General features: G+C 42.2%; 1 protein-coding gene across 1 annotated transcript in view; it reads right to left on the bottom strand.

The window, feature by feature from the left end:
• IL2RB (interleukin 2 receptor subunit beta) overlaps positions 1 to 25,150 on the bottom strand; it is a 60,191-nt gene extending 35,041 nt beyond the window's left edge. The window contains exon 1 of the mRNA XM_089681836.1: positions 25,072 to 25,150. Within this exon, the coding sequence (XP_089537962.1) occupies positions 25,072 to 25,135 (64 nt within the window). The 5' untranslated portion in view covers positions 25,136 to 25,150. The remainder of the gene's footprint in view (positions 1 to 25,071) is intronic.
• Positions 25,151 to 27,149: the final 1,999 nt, after the last annotated feature.

The raw sequence follows: 27,149 nt of genomic DNA, 5'->3' as shown, positions 1-27,149 counted from the left end.
AATGAATTATATTTTAGTATTTATGAAATCTCTATAGGCAGGCTGGAACTGTATGGTAGAGATTTTGTGGCAGTTGGTTTTACATCAGATTTTAGAGCATACCAGTTGGATATTGTTGTTTCAGATTGGATACATCAGGGTATGTAGAAATATGTATATGTATTTTTGAAGGTTTCCTGGCTGTGCTTTTACACACCAGTTGCTTCTCACAGTAGTATTTGTTACTGTGAAATAAGAAATATTTCATATAATAATTATGTAGTATTCTATTAAGCCAGAAGATGGAGCTGGTATCTCCAGTTCACATGGTTTGTAGGACTCCTTAGCCATTTTGTTATAAGATGTCTGTTGCTCAAAGAGCTGTATAACTTAAGCTAATGTCTGCACACCACACTAATTCCTTATCAAACAGCTTGGTCTGTGATTTCATATAGACAAAGATAGTTTCTAGGAATGCTGCTTCTGCTGTTTTTCTATCTAATCCATTGTGCGCAGTAATCCAAAAATGTATGTATATATATATATATATATATATATATATATATACCGCAATGAAAGTCTTAGGAGAAAAGCTAAATTTTTAGACAACAAAATCCTAATAACAAGAATTCTACTACAGGTGAGTCTAATTATTCATTAAGCAGGTGTCCAGCAGGTGGTTGAATATAAAAGGGTGTTACTTAACAAAGAAAACCCCTTCCCTTTCCATGCTGCAAGCAATGACACCACATGGAAGAGAAATGTCACAAGGCCTGAGAAAGAAAATAACTTCTTTACACAAGAAAGCTGAGGGCTACAAGAAGATCAGCAAAGCTTTACTTATCAGTCAGATTACTGTAAAAGTGATACAAAAATTTTACAAAGATGGAACTGCAACCATCTCACAGAGACGTCCAGGCCATCTATGGAAGGAGCGTCTTCTGATGAGAAGGGTTGGAGAAAATCGCCATGCAAGTTCACTGCAGTTAGCTACAGAAGTAGATAGCCAAACTGGGGTGATTGTTTCCTGTGACACAATAAGACGTATGCTGCAGAGGAATGGCATGCATGGGGGTTGTCCACAAAGGAAGCTTCACCTAAAGCCCATGCACAAAAATTCCCACCTAGCCTATGCTGAAAAAGAAGAAAATTACCGGGACTCCGGAATGATGAGACCAACATAAATGTTTTTGGAACTGATGGCTTCAAAACTGTATGGTGTTACAAAGATGTGGAGCACAAAGAAAAATGCATGGTGCCTACAGTGAAACATGGTGGTGGCAGTGCCCTTCTGTGGGGCTGCATGAGCACTGCTGGTGTCGGAGAGCTGCATTTTATTGATGGTATCATGAATTTACAGATGTAATGCTCTATATTGAAAGAGAAGACTCTACCATCACTCCGTGCCCTTGGTCTTTGTGCACTTTTCCAACATGACAATGATCTAAAACACACATCTAAGGCCACTGTTGCATTTCTGAAGAAGAACAGGGTGAAAGTGATTCAGTGGCTAAGTATGTCTCCTGATCTTAACCCAATCGAACACCTATGGGGAATTCTGAAGAGACAAGTTGAGTATCACTCTCCATGCAGCATCCAGGCTTTAAAAGAGTTTGTTCTTGAAGAATGAAAAAGAGAGATTATGCAATATGTCACCAACTTGTTCATTCCATGCCTAGAAGACTTGGGGCTGTCCTTACAATTCATGGAGGTCATACAAAATACTAGATGTAGTAGTTTTTGTTGTGGGATGTATTCATTTTTGCATCAAATAAATTACTAAAACTGAAGATTGTGTAATCTAAGTTTTGCTTTCATGTAATGAGCTAAACAAATGTTCTATAAGACTGTCAAAATTTTGGAAACATTTTCTTGTTTTCACTGAGATGATTAAAATCTTACTTTTCAAAAGGGGTGTACTCATTAATGCTGAGCACTGTATATACACTATATTGCCAAAAGTATTGGGACACCCCTCCATATCATTGAATTCAGGTGTGTCCCAATCACCTTCATGGCCACAGGTGTATAAAATCACACACCTAGGCATGCAGACTGCTTCTACAAACATTTGTGAAAGAATGGGTCGCTCTTAGGAGATCAGTGAATTCAATGAAGGTTACCGTCATAGATTGTCACCTGTGCAATAGGCCCATCTGGGAGATTTCCTTGCTACTAAATATTTCATGGTCAACTGTTAATATTATAACAAAGTGGAAGCAACTGGGAAAAACAGCAACTTAGCCATGAAGTGGTAGGTAACATAAAATGACAAAGCAGGGTCAGCGCATGCTGAAGCGCACAGTGCACAGAAGTCGCCAACTGTCTGTAGCTAAAGACCTCTAAACTTCATGTGGCCTTCAGATTAGCAGAACAGCAATGCATAAAGAGCTTCATGCAATGGGTTTCCATGGCTGAGCAGCTGCATCCAAGCTTTACATCACCAATTGCAATGCAAAGAGTCAGATGCAGTGGTGTAAAGCATGCCGCCACTGGAGTCTAGAGCAGTGGAGACGTGTTCTCTAGAGTGACAAATTACTCTTCTCTGTCTGGCAATCCGATGAACATGTCTGGGTTTGGTGGTTGCCAGGAGAACGTACTTGCCTGACTGTGCGAAGTGTAAAGTTTGATGGAGGGGGGATTATGGTGTGGGGTTTTTCAGGGGCTGGGCTTGGCCCCTTAGTTCCAGTGAAGGGAACTCCTAAGGCGTCAACATACCAAGACATTTTGGATAATTTCATGCTCCAAGTTTTGTGGGAACAGTTTGGGGTAGGCCTTTTCCTGTTCCAACAAGGTCCATAAAGACATGGATGAGCGAGTTTGGGGTGGAGGAACTTGACTGACCTGACCTCAACCTTTGAGATGCTTTAGAGCATAGATTGAGAGCCAGGCCTTCTCGTCCGACATCAGTGCCTGACCTCACAAATGCGCTTAAGGAAGAATGGTAAAATATTCCCATAGACACACTCCTAAACCTTGTGGACAGCCTTCCCAGAAGAGTTGAAGCTGTTATAGCTGCTAAGGGTGGGCCAACTCAATATTGAACCTTACATACTAACACTGGGATGCCATTAAAGTTCATGTGTGTGTAAAGGTAGGTGTCCCAATCCTTTTAGCAATATAGTGTATATAATTATATATATATATATATATATATTTATACACACACACATTATATACTGTATATATACTGTATCAGTTTTGAAAGATACAGCTGTTTCGCTGATCATTGACTGGATAGCAATTCTGAGTCTTTGCAGCTTTCTTCTACAAAGTAAGAGGCTGAAAAAAAGGGTTTCCAATACTGAATTTTTTTTGGAAATGGTTGCTTAAAGGATAAGTTCACCTTTACACAAAAAAAAATAAATGCACATTTTTTTGTAGGTAAAAAAATGTGCATTTATTATTTTTTTGTTAGGAGCCTCAAAAGCATTGCACCAGTGATCAGCAGCTCGCTGATGCCATGCAGGTCTCCGGCAGACTGTCAATGTATCTGCTTGCTCATACATCCTGTACAAGCAAGCCGATACTTCTGACAGGAAGAATCAATGAACTACCACAGTGCTCCATGCTGTGGTTGTTCATTGAGGACTACAAGCTGGCAGCCGCTAATGCTGTCGGGACCTGTAGTCTAATAATTCACAGAGGACAGTGAATGAATGATGCAGCTGTATGGGCAAAGCCTCATATGCCTGCACTGTTTTTGAAAAGTGACAGCTAGTACAGGGAACTTCTCCCCGTACTTCTGTCATAGGGAGATGGGGCTAGTGGGCGGTGGCTGCAGAATCGGGAACATGTCACATGTTCCACCCTAAGAATTGGTAGAACATGTAACATGTCCCCAAAGGTGAACCTATTCTTTAAATGACAAGCAGAACTGGTCCTTTAAGGCATGGTCATATCCCTGAGTGTAGCCCACTTGTTATGAAACTTAGAAGCTGCCTCCATTCCAGCAGTCTTCAATATGCTGTCCTGCTTGAAGCCACACAGCTTTCTTTTAGAAAGTCTCCACCCCAGGTCCACTTCATCCTGTGTATGGATGGCTGTATTCATTCTTATTGGAAGCCATACTTATTATGGCCTCCAGCTGTCCTGCAGAGTACAGCTCAAAGCATAAAAATAAATGAGGCCACAGCAAAAGCACAGGGCAAAAAGACTCATTAAGGATGCTTTCCCAAAAAAGGCTGTGTGGCTCTGAGCAGGAATCAGCAATGAAGATTGCTGAAATGAGTGCCGAGGTATCAGACCCAGCCCACCTGGGCTGCACTTAGGGGGTAGGGGCAAGACCCTAAAAGGACAACTTGCAGCAGAAGTACAGTTGTCCTTTAACGTTTAAATGTAAGAGCAATGTTTACAATATATTATTTCAATATGTTCTAAAACCTTTTGCATATATTCCTTTTACAGTAAACGTGTACTTGAAGCCTATCTTGAGGCCAAACCTTAGGCTTTTTTGCCACATGACCTGCTCTAGAAGGAGCATCAAGAAAAGAGAATTACAGAATTTCAGCCATCAAGTCTTTATCATTTATGACGCAGCATTTTGTTAAATGATCAGTTTACCAATTTTCACAACGACATTTGCGATATCTGCCAAACATCATCCATCTCTGGACCATATTTTCACTGAAGGGATTCAATTCCTCCTTTTATTACTGGCTCAATTATAGTTTCTTAGGTTTGTAAGAGAAATATTGAAATATTTTGAAATCTTCATTTACATTACTCCTCCCCACTGGGAAAGTGTATGACTTACCTGAAAATATAAGGTGAATAATTGGTTAATCTAGGTGGGCAAATATGCTTAGATGTACATGATAATAATAAATTTGCCCCATGGGTTTTAGTTATCTTTTGAGTAATGGTCTATGTTAAGATGAAATCTGCATGTCATGTTTTATTTGTATTTTTTTTTATTCCTAGATCAAATAAGAGACACTTGCATCCCACAAATTACAGTGGTTGACTACAACCATAATGGGCAAAAAGGAAAACATACTCCACCCTACTACTCCCTCCACCCCATTACAGAATGCACATATATTTATATATTCATCATTGTTTACATGTTCTATTTTCCTTTGTAGAGCAGCTTTCATGTTTTCTTTCAGTACTTATTCTTTTACAAATTGCACTACACGCTGCACTGATTTTCCATTAACTATGTTCTTGCAGTAGATCAAAACAGAAGAAAGAAGACTAAAAGCTCAAATCACAACATATGTGCATAAAAGCATATTAAATGGTGCATAATAGGTTCATAAATGTATGTTTCAGTGCCCTCTGTTTATTATGTTAATATAATGTAAATATATACTGTAGGTTTCTAAAATGTCTGTTTGCACAAATGAATGGGGTGGTTCTGGAAGCACGTACCCAAGTTTTGCCAACAGCCAGAATTGTGAACATAATAGAATTTAAAACTAAACAGGTGAAAATTTTACCTAAATCCATTCCTGGCCAATTGGTTATAGTGTCTGAGATGTGACCTAGCTTTGTCAGACACTGACAAAGCTAGGTCACATCTCAGACACTATAACCTCTTGGAGACACCTGTTATGTGATACATTCCTACTAGGATTGACCAATCCAGAGGTTTTTACTAGTAGATTCCACATTCAAATTATTTTCCAAGTGCATAGCATTTATATGTTGTGTTACTTTATTACGCTTTTGTTATGGATGGCAAAGTTCTCTTGGAGTAAAATGGGTAAATGGATGGCAAAGTGCTCTTGGAGTAAAATGGGTAAATGGTATTGCATTGTGTTGAAGCTGTATCTATTTTTCATACTGATGCACAGAAAATCAATAGTAAGATTCAAGATTTAGAAATACATACAGTATGTACAGATTCCTTATCCAAGAATAAATACAGTTCAAATAATGATTTCTGTCAGATGTTTTGTATACTGTAACGTTCAGGTTTAAAACATCAATATGGTTTTTATGCAATAATGTGAACAGACAGATGTCAGGAAATCAATTGCCAAAGGAAAACAAAGATGTAAATGTCCCATTATGCCCTTAATTGAATAATTGAACTGCCAACCTCTATAAGATGTGAACTTTTGGGAAATTAAAGTGTTCCTGGTCCATTTTGATGCCACACAGTAAAAATATTTTACAAAGTTGAATAAGAGGGATTGGCAGCTGGCTCCAGAGCCTATAAGGGAGGCCTTGGCAGGACAACCGCTAGTCAGGAGAGGGTGGGCTGATGGCTTCTCTAAACCATGGTGGTTCTGTAATCAATATCTATTACAATGTGTAGAAATTCCTGTATTCAGACCTCAGGTGCTGTGGGTCTAGAAAAGTGCTCCTTAGTGAGTGAAGTAATATCACTTCCGCTCTCTAACAAGAACACATTGGTCTTTTTTAGCTTTTGAGGTCTTGTAGCTTAAGCTTCCCTGGCCACGCAGGATCTCCTGCATGGTAGGGGTTGGGGAAAGACCTGGCAACCTACCCTGTAAAAATAATTGCTAAGAGAATTCAAGGAAAAAGTCGCTTACGAGTGAAGGTCCATGCAATCGCCAAGGTTCGGATACGACTGAATGGATAAGATAGATAGATAGGTTAAGAGGAGCACTTGAGCAGTGGCATTACCACTCCAACTCACTGCCTTAGGCCGACACCTAGTAACCTGTAGTCACTTATAGTGCGGGACAATGTGTAAAAGACAGCACTACCTAAAAAATATTTATCCGCATGCAATGGGCATAGACATACAGTAAACCCTCAGAACGCAGATGCAAAAAATGCAGCGCTAAATAATTAATAATCATGCATACTCCAATATATCATCCTATGCAAATAAATGTGTCCATAAATCCACAGAAAAAAAATCTTCAAAAACCAATCTGATATTATATATCAAGTGAGTAAATATATGCAATGAATAAATAAATATGCAACAAAAAAGTAATAAGTCCTGGTGTATCTTATTCCAGCAAGGCTGCTTCAGGATCTTTGGATGGGAAGAAGCCATTGTTTAAAGTGCAAAACATCCACGCTTCTCTTCTAATAAGTTACGATTAAATGATGTATGAGGTTGGAGCTGGCTGACTGATGTCCTGACTTTCATGGCGAAGTGCTGTTTGGTCCTCTCTGGGGGATCACAGGATTGGAGAGTGCAATTCATGTTTTTATTGATTGAGAGAGAGGGATCACAGGATTGGATCTATTTGGAAGATCCCCAGCAGACAGGTTCAGGGCAGGTAGAGGCAGTATTTCTTGCAACAATTACTTCTTGAGGTTCTGTTCAAGCTTCCTGGACAGGTGGAGATCCAGAAGCAAATGTGCAAGGTGACAGCTTGACCTCTAATTCAGTGGAGGAGGCCATCTCTGGGAAGAGGCTGGAGGATTTTAGCTGGAAGCTAATTTGCAGTGGTGGCTCTGGTCCCTATGGCAGACTGGTACTGGACTCCATTATTGGTTGTGGCCAGTACCTTCTTCCAGGGCAGTTGTTGGTCCACCATAGTGACCTGTAGCAATGCATGTGAAGGGTCTGAGTGTCCTTTCAGAATTGGTTGCTTTATATGCCCCTTAGTAGCACCTCCACCGATCTGGTGAGGGTACCTTGTACAGGAGCCAATTAGGAAGCAGACATGATTACTCATGTAAACTTTTTCTAGGCAAGCATGGATAAGTTCTAACTTCCTAACTATTGCCATGGTCTCTGTAGTGGTGGTCTGCAGGGGTATGAAGTAGGCGTAGCCCCATGTTGGGCACTAAATGTGGGACAAGGAGATTGTTATTGCGTTCTTCTGGGCTACACTAGTCACTGTGGGAGAAGTCACTCTTCCTACATCTGGGGTACCTTTACTGTGTCATGCTCATCAATTGAGACAAGGCAGAGACCACTTTCAGGGAAGTTCAACATTAAGGCCAACTTGGAGATGGGCCGAACACTGTACACTGAATAAATAAGCCATATTCCAACTAACCTCCTGATCCCATACCAATGCACATCTCGACTGTAATTTTTGCATTTAGGCCTATGCCCACTCCACCCGACCAGGGTACCTCTATTACCTCACTCCCAGTAACAGAACACACCTAGCACAGAACAAAAAAGTGCACTTTATTCCTCATGCTTCTTGTACCCGGTGGCTCGGCTGAGGGACTCCATGATGCTGATCTGCTCCCGTTGCTATGGTAGATGGTCTGCTGGGGAGGGAGCTCCAGAAGCAACCCCCTTGCTAACCGGAGGACAGCTCGCCTAGCACAGGCACCACACATCACAACAGGCTGCTTGTACTGATTACTAGCCTCTAGTTACTCTTGACAACCACTTCTTCCTCTTCTGAACCATGTTGACTCTTTGAGAGACTGACTTCATACACCAATGTGCTTTAACTGACCCAAACTTTAAGTGTCCATGTGTATTGTGCCGGCTACTTTCATACACCCCTTTAGAATGACTTCAGACCAAGCAGAACAATGATTCAAAAGGGTTTACTGATAAAACTCACCATAACAGTGTAACAGACAAGAATCTTTTCCTAACTAATCCTAACTGTGGCCACCCCAGCATATCTGCACAAGTAGAGTCCATTAGTGGAATGTCCAAAATGACAGCAGTCCATGACGATGGTGTCCCAACAAGTTGGTGTTTCTCAAAGCAAACTACAAATACCAGCAGACCCTTTTACATGATGGGGTGATGCAGTTCCCCAATCTGAGTTTAGAGGAAGACTCCCCAGAGACTCACCGGCAGCTCTTGGAGATCCTTCTGGACTCTCTAAGAAATGGCTGGAAATTACATGCGGTGGCTTGCCTGTGCCTTCCTCCCATGCAGCAGCAGCTCCCTGAGTGTAGAGCCCTTTCCCCTTTTATTTACAGCACAGGGAGATAGGCAGAGCCCAGAAAGAGTGGAAAAATGCATTAACCCCCTTCCCCCTCTAGGGTAGCCATAACTAGATACCTACAGTAGGCAACCTGCCTACTAATAAGGATACAGTTTGTGGGTAGTACTCAGACTGACTCATATGTGACCGCTGCGAGGAGCTGGGTTACCCCCAAATACAAGGGTTCTAGGCCCCCTAAGGTTCTCTGCCCAACCTGTAGTATCCCCTGCATAAATGGGGGCCAGAGACCTGTTTTTGCCATCCTCCTGACCATACATGACGAACCCCTTCATTTCAAGGATTACTCAAACGTAAAGTGCAAGCACCAGTTTCCAAGACTCAGCAGCCAGGTCTACACTGACACTCACTGTTCTTGTGTCCCCAACCAGGCATTGGCTGTAATGATTGGCTTTTTGCTCATTCACATGGATGCTAGATCTTGCTAAACAACATTCTGAAACTTAGTCTTAGTTTAGAAGTAAAGAATAACAGTCCAGATCATGGTCATTTTACAGTCCAAATAATAGTTTGGTTTAAGGAGTATAGTAGCAATCAGGAGGTGTGAGGTATCTTGTGGTTCACCCAGATGATGTCCTTCTTCTATTCTCTGCCTCTAATCCACACTGATAGAACACCAGAGAGGAGAATGAAGGGAAAACCCAAGTCTTCTTCTTCAGCTGTCCATAGTTCCAGTCTAGGACCCTGGAACAGTCCCTCCCCTAAAGGGGAGAGCAAGAAACCTCTCCCTTCCTTAGCTTTTCCCAAGCAGAAGACCCAATGGCCCAGTACCACCCACCTTTAATTGGGACTCCCATAATGGTCCAAAAATAGGAAGAGCAGATCTTAAAGAGGACCTGACCCAACTCCACCTACTTACATAGCATATATGGTGGCACATAGTTTGCATAAGTTTATGAAAATCTCTAAATGTAACAGTAACCAGATGAGAAAGTTACGCTGTTCATGACAAAGCACATCAGGGTGTGGTTACATTACAACATTACGTCAGATGCACGAGGTTGGCCATTTTACTTACTGTAAGCAGGATGGATGTTTCTCCTTAAGGGAGCAATCTGTATTTTTTCAATTAGGCAATGATTCTTGTGCATTGGCTTAGTGCACTATTTTTGTGAGTATGAATAAACACTTTTATGAATAAATTTGCTTTTTTATTGCAGTACTGCACTATGAGATATCTTCATTCTTTCCCTCAATATACAGTATATGTTTTTATGATCTATTGAGTGATTAGTTTTGAATCATGAATCTGGAAGAATTCTACCCATGATATTGGGAAGTATTTTTTTGACCTAACGTACAGTGGGTCAATGAGTGCGGGTAAGCCACAGCACTGACTGGTCGAGGTACATGGTGGTGTTGCTGCATGAAGTGATCGGGAGCACACTTCACTTTATGGATGTGGACATTGCACTGCTGTCACATATTTGGAGCACTGAAAGAATTTGTTTGTTCCTTTATCCAGGACTTTATGAAACATCATTTAAGATCATTTCTTATTTTTTGAGTGGAACTTTTCATCTTTGTATTACTAATACCCTTTATTATTTTTGCATATGATTTGAGTATATTATATATTATTGTGATTGTAGTCTTAATTACGATCACCAGGAACACTATGACTAGTGTTATTGATTGGATTGTTGTCAGTTAATTTTTAGTTTGTTTTTTACTTTTTTTGGCAAGTGCTGGATTATTTGGGGTGTATAACTAGATGAGAGTAGTAAACAGAGAGCAGAGCTGAAACCGGCACCCAGAGCTAGGTTGAAACCTAGTTCCTTGCATTCCTCCAGCCAAGGGATTAAAATATTTCACTGGAATTCACAGGGCAAGGAGGACACCGATAAATGCTTGTGAGCTGCAGTGGAGAAAAATCAGGTCTTCTGCCAGGCCAGATAAGATTGTGTTGTATGGGAGAGCTGTGTAAATCTCAGTACTGGATGGACAGAAGTACAGATCCTTTGGCAGGTAAAACAGTTTCCATTTTATGTATTTAGCTGTATGCCTTGAGGTCTGTGCCTAGAGGAACAGCTTTAACTGTGGGGTTTGCTATAGTGTGCATAGTAAAAAGTGTACTTAGTAAAAAAAAACCTAGACACAGAAGGAAGGTGCTTCTAAGTGCAGTAACTTAGGTAGTTTATTAGGACACAAGATTAAATACACTTACATGGTAACAAAGGGTACAGGCTCATCAAAAACCAACAAAGCTGCTGTCTATAGCAAGGGCCCACTGGACCAGCCAGTGGCTGCAGGAACGGTGGAAAGCAGGAACCTAGATGGTCACCGTACTTCCAGGATCTGTGTGCAATGCACACGCCAGATGTGACATCAGAATGGGGGCGGTCATGCGTTTTGGAGCATGCTCAGAAGCTCCTTCTTCCGAGATCTTGAATGATTTGAAGTGGCATTAATATTCATACTGTGTTCTGCATGAGTTCCACCTATACATCTAGAAATCCTAGGTTACTTAAATACAGAGGAAGCCAGAGGCAGAACTAGCAGCACTTGAACACACTGAGCCGCTGTTACTAAACAATTGCACCCGCCGTGTGAAAAGGGCCTAATTTGCAAGTAAACCTTTCAAGTAATTTCCTTCATGTGGGACTGCACCTGTCTGCATACAAAAATAGTTCTAGTTTGGATATAAATTTGTTAGGTATTAAAGTCAACTTCAAGATAAATGTAACCCCTCTCCCACCCCCACCCTCCTCTCTGTCTGATCGCTGGGTTAACAAAAAATAAAGCTATTAAAATGCCTGTTTTCACTTACCTGAAGCTTCTGTCACATGATGATCCAGCGCTGTATCCTTCTCCTCAGTTTATTTCCTGGTGGATCTTTCTTCTGGATTTCCATATAGGTGAGGTTCTCTTAGAATCAAGAGAGTTGATGTGGTCTGAGGAGAGTGAAGGGTTAACATGTGGCAACGGACTAGTGGCAATGGACTAGTGGCCCCCGCAGGCGAAAATACCATCAGCAAGAGATCTGTATGGTGGGACTCAGGGAAGTATAACTGACTTCTGCAGGTAAGGAAAAGCAATCAGCTGGCAGAGTGAGATGGGATGGAGAGATGAGAAAAAATGTAATGGAGTTGGGATTTAAGATAGACTTCATATTAGCAGACACTTATTTGTGATTATGGGATATTGTATTTTGTTTAGTGTTTATATAATATTTATAGGTAATACATTTTAAAGTAGATGTATTTGTTGTCCTTGGTACTATTTCATTTACTAGATACAGTTTTATGGTTTATCCATAGATAGATCCATGGCCCCACTGGGTGGCAGCATGCATCTTTATGATTCTTTAAACCTATTCTATGACTCAAACTTCTTCTGTACCAGGATGATCTCCAAAGTATTATTCAGACAATACATTTATAAATTCAAATGATTGTACAGGAGCAAAGCTGTGGTCTTCACCTTTGTCAGATTACATTAGCTGCTGTTAAGGTGCCTATGGCGATAGCTGTTGTTTTAAGATATGAGTACTGGATGGTCATTGAGCACAACGATTGTTGTATAAAATACAAAAGCCATCCTAGACAATGGGTTTGACCTTCATAAATGGTGGGTATACTACTTGTATACTGTTTGCCCTTAACCTTTTTTTTTTTTGCAAACAATCCCATAATACTATTAGAGTATTATTCTATAGAACAGACCTTGAAATTTCCACTCGCCTGCTCGCCAATGGCGAGTGGAAATTATGGTGAGGGCGAGTGTGTCCCCCAGGGCCGTCTTGCTGAGCAGGCTCGGAGCTCAGGCCGGATCTGTCATTGGCAGTGGAAGCCATCAGACTGCTCAATAGCTGAGCGCAGTGAAAGCAAAGGAAGGGGTGTGTGCTGTGCTCTCTGCCTCCCCCTAGAGTGCAGTACATGGCTCTGTGAGTGAACAATGAAGTACTGCAACTTTTTATAGGGCTGTGTGTGTGTGTGTGTGTGTGTATACCTAGTTTCAGCTCACTGATCACATGATCCTCTATATCAGCCAGTCGTGGCTTCAGGGGAGAGGAGAGAGTACTTAACAGACTGCGTGCGTGTGTACATGTGTGTGTGTGTTTGTGTGTGTCTGTGTATGCATGTACATGTATCTGCATGTATGTACATGTGTGTATCTGTACATGTGTCTGCGTGTATGTACATGTATGTGTGTGTGTACATGTGTCTGTGTGTATGTACGTACATGTGTCTGTGTATGTATGTACATGTGTCTGTGTGTATGTAGATGTGTTTGTGTGTGTGTATTTCTGTGTATGTACATGTACCTGTGTGTGTGTACATGTGTCTCTGTGCGTGTGTGTACATGTTTCTGTGTGTGTATGTACATGTCTGTGTGTGTGTGTATACAGGTGTCTCTGTTTGTGTGTGTTTGCTGGTGGCGAGTAACTCTTAAGGCCTGGCTAGTAGCCCAGGACTTGAAATTGTAAGCCCTGAAAATTATAACACTATTAGCATATTAAACATCTATCACTTTTGCGATTTTTATTGCCATAGGCCTGCCTGAGCTGAATGAAATGTTTATAGTGACACTGAATTTTCAGCAGAAAATCAACACATCAAAAAAGCTAAATATTTTTTATGCAGAGACTTTAACCTGAACTTCTGGGAAAGTAAACATCTTCTGCAGTGGGACTGTCGCTGCACTGCAAGTTGTAACTGCTCATTTATGTCTAGAGCAGGGGTGGGCAACTGTGTCCCTCCAGCTGTTGTAGGACTACAAGTGCCCACCCCTGGTCTAGAGGATGGAAAAAGCACATTTACTTACCTGGTTCTCCTCCTTGCTGCTAGACTGGTTCCCATAGAAAAGTGGTCTCCAAACTGCAGTCTGATGCCCAGATGTGGCCCCCTGCTTGCCTTTATCCGGCCCTTGGGGCACTTTTTCTTCCATCAATATAACACATTATTCCTCCCACTGGCACCAACAATGGGGCAATATTCCTGCTACTGACATAAACAATTGGACACTATTCCTTCCACTGACACTAACAATGGGACATAACGATGGGGCACTATTTCTCCCATTGACACCAATGATGGGGCAATATTCCTCCTCCTAATAGTAAACTTCTAATTTCTGCTTCCAATGGTCACAGTCTGACCTCCCTAAAATTTGGAGGTCAATAAACTGGCCCTTTGTTTAGGACGTTTGGAGACCCTGCCATAGACTTTTCCACTGCGATACAATGCATGAATACCCTCTGACATCATCAAGACCAATTCAGGGTCCATAACATTCAATGGAATTGAGGACGCAAAAGGAACGTTCACTGCTGAAGCACAGGAGAGCATTGTCTGCCATGTGAGTGGAGGATGGGGTAAGTAAAACTTCTTTTTTATCCCCTAGGCATAAACGAGCAGTTAACCATGAAGTCATCCACTCCCCATCTTAACCCCTTTGAGTTTGTTCTACCCAACATTGTTCAGTCTCCCATTCACATGAGACTTTGTCGATTAAAAAGAGATTACTCCTGAGCTGGCATTTGTCATTTTGCTTGCTGGCACTTATCAGTCATATGATATTGGATTTTGAATTTTGGGAGTATCTTCATCCAGTAATCTTTTTATGTTTGATTGTGATATTTGCATGCATTACCATCTGCCTGGAGTGATGTCCTGGCACAGCTGTAGCTATTTTGCGGTTGATATGAAGAGTTATGTCTCTTAGAGGTCTTTGTTCTTTCATTATATGCAGTGCACCTACACCTTCTTGACAGCATTATATGAAAGAGTGAAAAACCAAATGGATCCTGAAGAGACCCCCTTTTGGATGAAATAAGTCGATCCACAGGTTTGCTTGCATGCCAATTCCAGTCACTACCACGGACATGCAATAATCTTATTGCCAGTCTGTATTGCCCTGAGCATGGTAAAATGTAACCTAACAAAAGAGATTTCAATCACATATGGTAAGGTTGCCAAAATTTCAAAATGAAATTCAAGGACACCCCACTGACTCACAACCATTTGTAACCACACCAAAGAAAACATGAGCTTAGTTTTAACACACCCTCAAACAATTGGTCAGAGAACTATAATGATGCAGTGCGCTATGAGTGCTACACAAATTATGTATAGCCAAATTGCAGTAAGAGAGGGAGAGGCTTCAAAGGGTATGGCTAAGTAAAATTTGAGTCTACCCTGCTTTGTGTCAAAAGTATGTAATGCACAGAATGCACAGATTAGGACTGCATAATGCACAAAGTATAGAATGCATGGAGTCCAGAAGTTCATAACACACAGAGAGCAGGGGGGAGGAGTATGTGATTCACAGAGTGCAGGGGTCAGGATGAACTACAACACGGAGTGCAGAAGTCAGGAGGAAGAACAGCACAGAGTTCAGGAGTCAGGAGGAAGAACAGCACAGAGTGCAGGGGTCAGGGGTAAGTACAGTCAGGGCTATGCAACACACAAAGTGCAGTGTTCTGAAGTACATAAAACACATAGTGCAGGGGTCCGGAATGTGTAATATACATAGCCATAGCGCATGGGGTGAAGAGTGCTTAGCACACAGAGCGCAGGGGTCAGAAATAAGTAGTACATGTAAAAAATATGTTGACCCTAACAGATATAAAGGTCGCATCTAATCAGCTTGGGACCCAATAAATTGATTTAGGAACCCAGCTGGATTCTCAACTCACAGGTTACAAACCAAACCCATACAGTGTACCATTACATACTATATTATAAGCATTTCTTACTGCACATCAATATTCAGTTTAAAAGGTGAAACTTCAGAACATAAAACTGTGATAGGTAAACTATGATTAAACATGCTAACAAAGATCTCCTCACACTGTCAAGTCTTGGCACCTGCACAGCCATAGATTCTAGGACTGCCACTGACAGTTCTAGTGGTTGGTTGCCCAGCATCCTAAGCAACCAACCACATGCTCGCTCCACCCCACAGTCAGAGGAGCAAGAAGAGAGAATCAGAGTAAGCAGTGCGGACCTGTCACTGTTGGGCTGTGAGTGAGGGAGCCAGGCACAGATGGACAGATAGTGCTGGAGCCTGGAGGACAGATGACAGGAGGAGGAATGGGAGGGAAACAGAAGAGGTGGTTGAAGGGAATTCCCAGAGCAGCAGCTGAGAAGGACGAGGACATAGCTAGAACTCAGGAGAAGGGAGTAGGGACACCACAGTAGAGAGGAAGTGGGGAGGGGCATGGTGCAGGAGGTGTGTGGTAGGGAGTGAGGATATGGTGAAAGGCTGATAGGCTGTAGTGACCCCAGTAGTGGACATCTCCTCCTCATGCTGTGTGTCCTGAGCTGAGTAATGGGAGCCTGCTATGTTGGGATTTGCAGTGTCACAGAGAGTCTCTCCCTTTCTCCTTCCTCTCTCCCTGCTCTCCCTCTCTCTCCCCCTCTCTGTCTCTCACTCTCTCTCTCACTCTGCTCTCCCTCTCTCTCTCTTTCCCTCTCTCTCTCTCAATCTCTCTCCCCATTCTCCCAGTCATTCTTAATGGCACCCCCATGCATCCAAAAATAAAGCTCATTTTCAGGTGTGGAAGAACACCATGCGGTATTCAAGCTATTACGGTTCAAAGATGTTTTATTACTCAGTTAGGTACATTATCTACATCAGTGATTTCTAACTTGTGATCTGCCCAACTTTTTCTGCTCCTCAGCTATCCTTATTGTTGGTGTATTTTATGTGTGGGCCAAGACAATTACTCTTCTTCTAATGTGGCCCCGGAAGGCCAAAAGGTTGGACACCCCTGGTCTGTAGCTAGAAGTAAGTTGACGCAGGAAGGACGCAGGTATTTGAGCACCAAGAATGGTGGATTTTCCTGTCCAGTTGCTGTCACTATTACCTCAGGCAGAGGACAGCAGCCATTTTTAACAGTCAGCAACAATCCAAGAGTGAGTTATCAGTCTCATCCATGACCCCCATTACCTCAAAGAAAGAGGACAGCAGCTATCTTTAACAGTCAGCAACATCTAAGAAACTATCAGTTTTCACCATTACCTCAAGGAGAAGATGGCAGCCATCTTCAATAGTCAACAAAGCTGTCAGTTTTACATCCGGCAACCATTACCTCAGAAAAAGGATGGCAGCCATCCTGAACAGTGAGCAACAATCCCAGAGTGAGTTGTCAGCACAACAAAGTGTGGTTAGTGACTGTGCTGGGAGTGCGCAGGGCACGCACTCTCAGCACAAAAATGTTTACATTTGTGACACATATATGCATTAAAGCCGAGAAGCTGCATATATGCGTATGGCCAGTGGGAACAGGTTAAGGTGAGGACTTCTCAGTGTGTCAAGGCAAATTTTGCCGATCATCACTTGCAGTCTCTACATTTCAGTACAGACTTGGTGATCCCTCATCATACCTCATAAAACAGGTCAGTCTATCTGGAGTTTGAGCCCTTAAGCTGAAAGGGGTCCCTTCACCATTAAGACCAGCAAACAAGGATTGGCAAGAGAGGATTGTCAAACCCATTTTATACAAATTACAGAAACAGTTATTGCTACATCACATGTCCTAGGACATCCAATTGCAATAGAATTCTTTTTACTCTCTCCACCTGTTGGAGCTTGTTAAAACTATCTTCACCTATCAGTGTTTCCATTTTTTTTCTAAAGTATTGCCTTAAAACACCTCTAGAAGCACTGATGGACCTAACCAGGATTCACCACTTGTGCACCATCAAAGAAGGGCCCCAACTTAGCTAGCAAATAAATAAATACAAAGAAAACAAAAATTACAGTTGGGGAAAATCTCCTCATGTCTTAATTATTAGCATTATATTATATTTATTTTATTAAAGGTCATTTTATAAAATATATCAAAGCCCTGCAGGCAACTTTGATTTAGCAGGGCCATCCCTGAGTCTCATAGGTAGCTTAGCTCCTTGTAGCTACTCTGTTTGGACTCTAGTCCTGTTACAAGTCAAGTGATAAACATAATGGAATCTGGGCCCAGTCACCTTTAATGAAAAATCTCCATATTTAAATCTGTTTTATAACTTCATTCCATAATAGTAAATTATTATAAGGTTGTGATTATAGTTGTACAATCTTGTCTTTGTTGACTCACTTACTTTCGCAAGGTCATTTTAAACTGGTGTGGTTTCTTTGTGCAAAGGGTGCGTCGGAGTGGTCAAGGTATTTCCTCACTCAGTTCAGTGAATGAAGAATAGCTCCAGAGGGATTACCAAACTAGCGGCACCTGCGGGGCTCTGCTTCCTACCAATACAGATGTCCTTTTTAGGATGACTAATTTTGTGTCTAGTGTTTTTTATAATTGTAATATGTTCACATCAGTTTTCTTAAATTGCTGTCCTTTATTAAGATAATATGCTATTAGTTTAATATAGCAATAATATGAAGGTAACCTACATGCAGATATGAGTGAACTTTGAAAACTGGCTGTGCTGCTGATTCCCAAACAAGCTAACCAGGCAACTCGAATAAAAATCCTAATTAGCTGTGATCAGTTTCATTGTCTCCTCTCATTATAATTTCTCAGTGGAGATGAGTGAACTGTTCTCTGCCAGACAGAATACCAGAGCAATCCGGGTCAAATGCGGATCCATCAGCCTGATTTTGTCATGTGTACTCATCCGCTTTGCTACACAGAAATATCAAAATGAAGCTTCTGAACTGTTTATTAGTGTCCCATGTGTAATGTTACACTTATATGATTAGCTTACCTTATATTTACCAGTCCTTATGCACATTTGCCTGTCTTTGACAGTCCTTATTTTCCAGCAGGATATAAAATATAGATTATTAACAGATGCCAAAAAATCATTTGATGACCCATGACCCTAATATTAAACCCAAGTATTAAACTGGCCACAGTGGCTTAGTGGTTAGCACTTCCGCCTGGCAGTATTAGAGTTGTTGGTTCGAATCCCAGCCACAGCACCACCTGCCTGGAGTTTGCATGTTCTCCCTGTGCCTGTGTGGGTTTCCTCTGGGTACTCCAGTTTCCTCCCACGCTCCAAAGACATGCAGGTAGGTTAATTGGATCCTGTCTAAATTGTCCATAGTATGTGTATGTATGAATGTGAGTTAGGGATCTTAGTTTGTACACCCCTTGAGGGTTAGGGACTGATGTAAATGTATAATATATAGACTGGTGAAACTCAAAAAATTAGAATATTGTGCAAAAGTTCATTTATTTCAGTAATGCAACTTAAAAGGTGAAACTAATATATGAGATAGACTCATTACATGCAAAGCAAGATAGTTCAAGCCGTGATTTGTCATAATTGTCATGATTATGGCTTACAGCTCATGAAAACCCCAAATCCACAATCTCAGAAAATTAGAATATTACATGCAATCAATAAAACAAGGATTGTACATAGAACAATACCGGACCTCTGAAAAGTATAAGCATGCATATGTACTTGGTTTGGGCCCATTTTGCATCAATTTCTGCCTCACTGTGGCGTGGCATGGAAGCTATCAGCCTGTGGCACTGCTGAGGTGTTATGGAAGACCAGGATGCTTCAATAGCAGCCTTCAGCTCTTCTGCGTTGTTCGGTCTCATGTCTCTCATCTTTCTCTTGGCAATGCCCCATAGATTCTCTGTTGGGTTCAGGTCAGGCGAGTTTGCTGGCCAATCAAGCACAGTAATCCCACGGTCATTGAACCAGGTTTTGGTGCTTTGGCAGTGTTTCACCTTTTAAGTTGCATTACTGAAATAAATGAACTTTTGCACGATATTCAAATTTTTCAAGTTTCACCTGTATGTAAAGCGCTGCTTAAATTGACGGCGCTATGTAAGTACCTTAAATAAATAAATATTTAGGGGGCTGTAGCTGCACATACAGGGAAAAGCAGGTGTCAATAGAAGGTGCTTATTGAGACTTTATTTAGTATTTTAGTAAATGCTGCAATAAATATGCTTGAAGTTCTTAGGCTTGTAGAGGTGATATGTTTTGTAACCTTATGTCTTTGAAAAATGAAAAATATTTTCTAATGGCGCTATTATCAAGCAGATGATATGGATAATTAAAAATAAAAGCACATTTACTTTTCATAAGTAAAAACTCAAAACTAATAATGGACTTGAAAACCAAATGTTAACATAGAGACTTTCAAATCTCATTGGACATTATGGACAATGGATTTCAATGGAATGTTGAATATATGAATTATTATTCTGGTGTGTGAACTTTGTGAATTCAGCCTAATAATTAACTGTATCTTTTGGTAAAGTTGAAAGAAAGTCATAAACAAAGTAAAGCTCTGTCTTGGGGAGCAAGTCCCTGACAAGGGAACTACTTCATTTTTTGATTAGAGCCACACACAGGTATATTTGTTTGAACAGCATGTGGATGGGGCCAGTTGCTTGATACCCAAGACAGACTTAAGGAACTCCAAGACTAAAAAAGGTGGAACAATTATTATTTGGATAAGTAGAAGTAACAAATACCACATGAAAGACAGCATCAAGGTGCTCACTACACAGTTCCAGACAATATGGCAACAGAGCCTTCATAACACAGGCAACCCGGGTACAATAGTTATTAACAACGTTCGCAGTACTTTAACACACTCTCTTCACTTGAGAGGACATTCCGATAGGCTTAATTTACTGGATCAACATCTGATAAAGGGGGTGGCTAATAGGCAGAACAGTGGTGCAGGCAACTTTAGTCAGGGCAGCCATCAGAAATTTTGGGGCCCCTTACAGAGCTTTAGGCTTGCACCCCCTTCACAGGCCTGACCTCCAATATGCCCCAGAGCCCAACCACTGGTCATCCCACCGAATCCACCCACAGGCCATCCCACCGAGTCCTTCAGCACACTCACTTTTATTTTAACACTCTTACAAACTAATATGTGAAAATGAATAGTGCATTCCAAGTCATCAGCGATTTCAAGATTTAACAGTAAGGGATCATATTTTGGCCAAAAAATATGAAGTCTGCCAAGGTAGACTCTTTTGAGCAGGATGCTACACTAACTGCACTATCTTTTCAATGACCCCCAATCTATCCTCACCCAGCAGTTCTAAGAAAACAAATTTGCAAAACAAACAAAAAAATATATTCAGCAAAGAGATATCCCAATCCTGCAAAAAGACATCCCAATCCACCAAAGAGACATACCCATATATTTAGCAAAAAGACATCCCCATCCAGCAAAGAGATGGCCCAATCCAGCAGAGACATCCCTATATATTCAGAAAAGAGACATCCCATCCCAGCAAAGAGACATCCCAATCAAGCAAAGAGACATCCCCATCCAGCAAAGAGGCATCCCCATCCAGCAAAGATACATCCCCATATATTCATCAGAGACATCCCAATCCAGCAAAAAGACATCCCCATCCAGCAGAGACATCCACATATATTCATCAAAGAGACAGTCCAATCCAACAAAGAGACAGCCACAAACAGCTCAATCCAACAAAGAGACAGTCACAGCACTGGCCCATACCCAGCAACATTGTCAATCAATTTACTATTGTGATGTGTAATAACTTGTCTCCAGACCAGTCCACAGTCAGCACTTAGCAGTCCAGAAGGCAGCCCCCCACAGCTGTACACACTCAGACCTCCTACACCTGTATGCACTCAGCCCCCCTAACATATGTACACACTCAGCCCCCCACACCTGTACATGCTCAGCCCCCCCCACATCGGTATGTGCTTAGCCCCACACACCTGTACACACTCAGCTCCCCCTCATACCTGTACATACTCAACCCTTTCCATACCTGTACACACTCAGCCATCCTCACACCTGTACATGCTCAGCCGCTCACACACTCTTACACACTCAGCCCCTCTTCACACCTGTACACACTCAGCCCCCCCTAAGACCTGTAGGCACTCAGCCTCCCTTCACACACCTGTAGGCACTCCCTGTACACACTCAGCCCTCATACCTGTTTGCACTCAGCCCTCCCCACACCTGTATGCAACAACTGCACTCACACCTGTATTCACTAAGCCCCCCCACACCTGTACACACTCAGCCCCCCCCACACATGTATGCACTCAGCTCCCCCCCACACCTGTACATGCGCTCAGCCTCCCACACCTGTACTTACTCAGCCCCCCCCACACCTGTACACACCCAGCCCCACTCACACATGTATTCACTCAGCCAACATACCTGTATGCTCTCAGCACCCTCACACCTGTACATGCTCAGCCCACCACACCTGTACACACTCAGCCCCCCCCCACACCTGTATGCACTCAGCCCCCCCACACCTGTACACACTCAGACCCTCATACCTGTACATGCTCAGCCCACCACACCTGTACACACTCAGCCCCCCCCCCCACCTGTATGCACTAAGCCCCCCCACACCTGTACACACTCAGACCCTCACATACCTGTACACACTCAGACCCCCCCACATCTGTACTTGCTCAGCCCCCTCACACCTGTACAAGCTCAGCCCCCCCACATTCCTGTACACACTCAGCCCCCTCACACCTGTACACAGTCAGCCCCCCCATAACTGTACACACTCAGACCCCCCCACACATACCTACACATGCTCAGCCCCCCTCACACCTGTATGCACTCAGCCCCCCTCACACCTGTACAGGCTCAACCCCCTCACACCTGTACTCACTTAGCCCCCCTCACACCTGTACACGCTCAGCCCCCCCACACCTGTACACACTCAGCCCCCCCACACATGTATGCACTCAGCTCCCCCCCACACCTGTACGTGCGCTCAGCCCCCCACACCTGTACTTACTCAGCCCCCCTCATACCTGTATGCACTCAGCCCCCCCACACCTGTACACACCCAGCCCCACTCACACATGTATTCACTCAGCCAACATACCTGTATGCTCTCAGCCCCCTCACACCTGTACATGCTCAGCCCACCACACCTGTACACACTCAGCCCCCCCCCCACACCTGTATGCACTCAGCCCCCCTCACACACCTGTACACACTCAGCCCCCCCCCCCACACACCTGTATGCACTCAGCCCCCCCACACCTGTACACACTCAGACCCTCACACCTGTACATGCTCAGCCCACCGCACCTGTACACACTCAGCCCCCCCCCCACCTGTATGCACTAAGCCCCCCCACACCTGTACACGCTCAGCCCCCCCACATTCCTGTACACACTCAGCCCCCTCACACCTGTACACAGTCAGCCCCCCCCCCATACCTGTACACACTCAGACCCCCCCACACATACCTACACATGCTCAGCCCCCCTCACACCTGTATGCACTCAGCCCCCCTCACACCTGTACAGGCTCAACCCCCTCACACCTGTACTCACTTAGCCCCCCTCACACCTGTACACGCTCAGACCCTCACATACCTGCACAAGGCTCAACCCCCTCACACCTGTACTCACTCAGCCCCCCTCACACCTGTATGCGCTTAGCCCCCCTGCATACCCATACACACGCAGTTCCCCCCACACCTGTAAACACTCAGCCCCTCCACACCCGTATATATGTCAGCCCCCCCCACACACACACACATAAAGCTCCTGCCCCCTTGTACACAAACAGCCCCCTCCCGCCCTCACTTGTACACTACACATTGCCCCTGCTTGTAAAGGAGGTCTTCCCAGTCCCAGCTCTTGTTTACACAAAGCTGACTCATGTCCCTGAGACACAGAGAGGAGTTGGAGCCAAGTACAGTCCAGTATACAGTACAGGCAACACACACACAAGGAGCTGCCATGTGAGCAAAATGACACAGAGCAGCAGGTGCAGACTCTTCTGTAGTGAATGTATATAGACAAACAGGGCAGCCAAGATCCTCCTGTCCCTGCCTGGCGGCCAGGCCCCTCAGGATGCTCAGGTCCCTACGTGTGTATTGGCTGCCCCCCCAATAGCAGCCCTGTTTTTAGTAAACTTAAAGTTGTCCCAGCTCTTTAAAGTTCCAAGATAGTGGAGCCAGGCATGGTATCCCTACACTATCCCTCCTTGACCAGAACCTCTCCCCAGTGCTAGATACACTGTACCTAGCAAGTGGGGATTCTCACAAAAGATGGCCACAGAGGTCAGCCAGGGCAGCAGCGTCCAGTCAGACCACTGCTCCTCTGACACCTACAGAGGCTTCAGAGAAACAAAGCTCCTCTCAACCTCCATTCCCTTCTGCACAGTTGCCAGCTTAACAGCATCACCTACAGTGGGGAGGACAAACTGCATCTACATACAAAGAGACACCCCCAACTCTTTCTGTGACCTGTAACTTGATTTAACCATTTCAATACTGGGCACTTTTACCCCCTCCCTGCCCAGGCCATTTTTCACGTTTCAGCGCTCTCACACTTTGAATGACAATTGCGCAGTCATACAACATTGTACCCAAACTAAAATTTTATCATTTTCTTCACACAACTAGAGCTTTCTTTTGGTGGTATTTAATCACTGCTGGGGTTTTTATTTTTTGCTAAATTAACAAAAAATACCGAAAATTTTGAAAAAAAAAAAAACACGTTTTTCTTTGTTTCTGTTATAAAAGTTTACAAATAAATAATTGTTCTTCATAAATTTAGGCCGAGATGTATTCTACTACATGTCTTTGGTGAAAATAACCCAAATTAGGATGTATTATTTAGTTTGTAGGAAAGTTATAGAGTTCACAAACTATGGGATATATCTGATAATTGATCAATCCTAAAGTACTGACGGCCAATCTAATTTCGTGAGGTCCAAGAATGTCAGAATAGTACAGATATCCCAAAATGACCCCTTTTTGCAGAGTAGACAGTTGGACATACTTCATAAGAAGAATGGCGAGTTTTTTGAAGTTGTATTTTTTTTGTCAAAATTTTTCGGAAAATTAAAAAATTAAAAAAATTATTTTCACTATTTTTTTTTTTACATACTGTCACCAGTGCAGTACAGCGTCATCATATAACTGGCATGGCGGTGAACAGGGACACTGACTGGTGACAGTATGAAAAAAAATATATATATGTATATATTTTTTTTATTATTATTTTTAATTTTTTATTACATTTTTTTATTTTTTTTTAAGATTTTATTTTCATATTTTACTATGACCAAAGTAGTACAATGTTACCATAGTAGATCAACTGAACTGAATCATCATTCAGCACTGAATCTAAATATACTGACTCTGATCCTAGCTGTGGGCTGATAAAAACCTTTTAACACGCCAGATGTGGCTCAGGGGCAATAGTCTGGAGACCCTTGGCTTAGAGCATAAACATAATAGTCAGGCAAAATTATTTTCCATATCATTAGTTTAAAGTGGAGTTACAAATACATGTGTGTCTGTAAATAGTAAGATATTTACCGAGTATAAGAGTCTGTGGGAAGAGAATGAGGAAATGTATGCAAGCGTAAGATGGAACTGACATTCTGCAATGTGGGGATCCTGTAAAAAAAAAAGGTTGTTATTTAAAAATGTAATTAAAAAGATTACATAGGAAAGAGATTAGCACAGTTTATCATTTAGCTGTTTAAATACAGCACACAAATGCTGCCTTGCAAGTCATCTCTCTACCTTTCTATGTCACATTTCATATTTCTCAGTCTGACTCAGATCATTGGCTCTAAACTTCTATACATCCTAACCAACCTTTCTCATTCCCATAAGAGTGACTTCACTGATCAGACAAATCATGTTCCTGTTGAGTCTTTTGGTTAACCTCTTATCTTGTGCATCTCTTTTCATAATCTTTTATCAGATTACACCTCTCACTTCTTTCCTTCCCACTACACGTACTATAAAAATGTCCCTGCTACCCATAATTCAGGCTGCTTACATCATTTATCTGATGCACTAATTGCAATCTTGTGTTCTGTGAGTAATATTTATTCCTAGCATTCCCTAGGTTTTTTTGTTTCTTTTAACATGTTCATCTCCTCTCTCTCCATTTCTATGGATGGATCAGGAAACAAGGTGGAAACTTCAACATTGAACATTGAATACACCTTTGATATAGTTCTATGACTGGGTTTTAGTAGGGTTCCTAGTTCATAACCAATCATGAGACCTATAAGTGGCATCTAACTTGTGGGCTAACAACACAGCATTCTTGTGGACCTAAATGGCGTCAGCCATGCCCAGTTATCTTTTATTAAACTCATCAAACTATTCCACTTTCAGATCTCTACAACATAGAGATCTGAAAGTCAAAGATTCTGTAGTCAAAGATTAGAACTAGAGAACCCAGGACAGTTTTGAATTTCTATAATGATTCACAGGGACTATTGTTCGCTTATTGTGTGGATATAGCAATACACTTCCAATGGTATATTTACCAAACAGGAAGGTTGCAAATCATTTACATGCACTTTATTGCCCTAATATACAATGTATGTGGATTCCTTGTGGAAGCTAACATGTAGTGGTCAATCCTGGCATCTGTACATTCCAGGATTTCGAGAGGCTGTGAGTGGACTAGGTGTCCACTGATCAGTACAGAGCAAGCTATTTAATACCCATGCTTTGTAATCTGTATATGTGATGGATCTGGACTGAGGTGAATCACCAAACTGTAAGCTAATTTGATCTAATTCAACCTGCAATGCTAATATTGGAGACAATTTCTGAGTCTATAAATCTTTCAATATATTAACTTTCTATTGCTGAATCCCAGGATTGAAGCCTCACATTTTTGGAAAGGTTAAAACTTTTGTCAAGTTTGTATTGTTATCTCTGACTCTGTTGGGATGATTTTTCATCACTCTTTTATTCTTATGACTCCAGGACAAGAAATAGAGGAACCGGGTCACTGGGAGAGGAAGGCATAGCCAAAATCTTCACCACTTCTCTGAAAAAGTGTGTCGTTGCTGTCTCCATTGGAGATATTTCCCATTAATTCCTGTTTCATAGACTAATAACGAGGGGAAATGTCTTTATTGAGGATACAAACAATAAAAAAAAGATGACAAAAATTCAAACATATCCCCACTCTATCCAAAATTAAGAACTAAGAAAAACGTTTGACAAGGCTTGGACATTTACAGTATTGCTACAGATGTACATACAATGCAGTATCACAGCCACCATACTGGGTGCTAATGAATTTTTTTCTCCATTTTTCCATGTACTAAAATCAGTTTTTGAAGGCTACTGTCAGATTCCGATACATTCTGGTGCACATGGATTATCCAGGCATATAAAAATAATGCTTGATCAAGGCTGGGTCAGCAAACAGAGATATTTTGCCTTTTTCATTTAAAGTACTCCTAAACAGAATTTAATTTTTTAAAATCAAGTAATGCTATATCAGGGAGAGTGCAGCAGAGATAACGACTTACCACTGCCTCCCACTAATGTTGCCATTTCTGGATTTCTAGATTTCAGCTTCCGTTGTTCTTCAACTCTCTGGAGAGTCCAAAGCTGGGAGACCAAAAGTTGAACTT

This window comes from Staurois parvus, unplaced genomic scaffold (genome assembly GCF_062004578.1).
Source record: "Staurois parvus isolate SC_StPar_1 unplaced genomic scaffold, SC_StPar_1.0 ptg000282l, whole genome shotgun sequence".
In the NCBI taxonomy this organism is placed as follows: domain Eukaryota; kingdom Metazoa; phylum Chordata; class Amphibia; order Anura; family Ranidae; genus Staurois; species Staurois parvus.
Note: the sequence above shows the minus strand (reverse complement) of the source record. Positions and strands in the feature narration are given on the sequence as shown.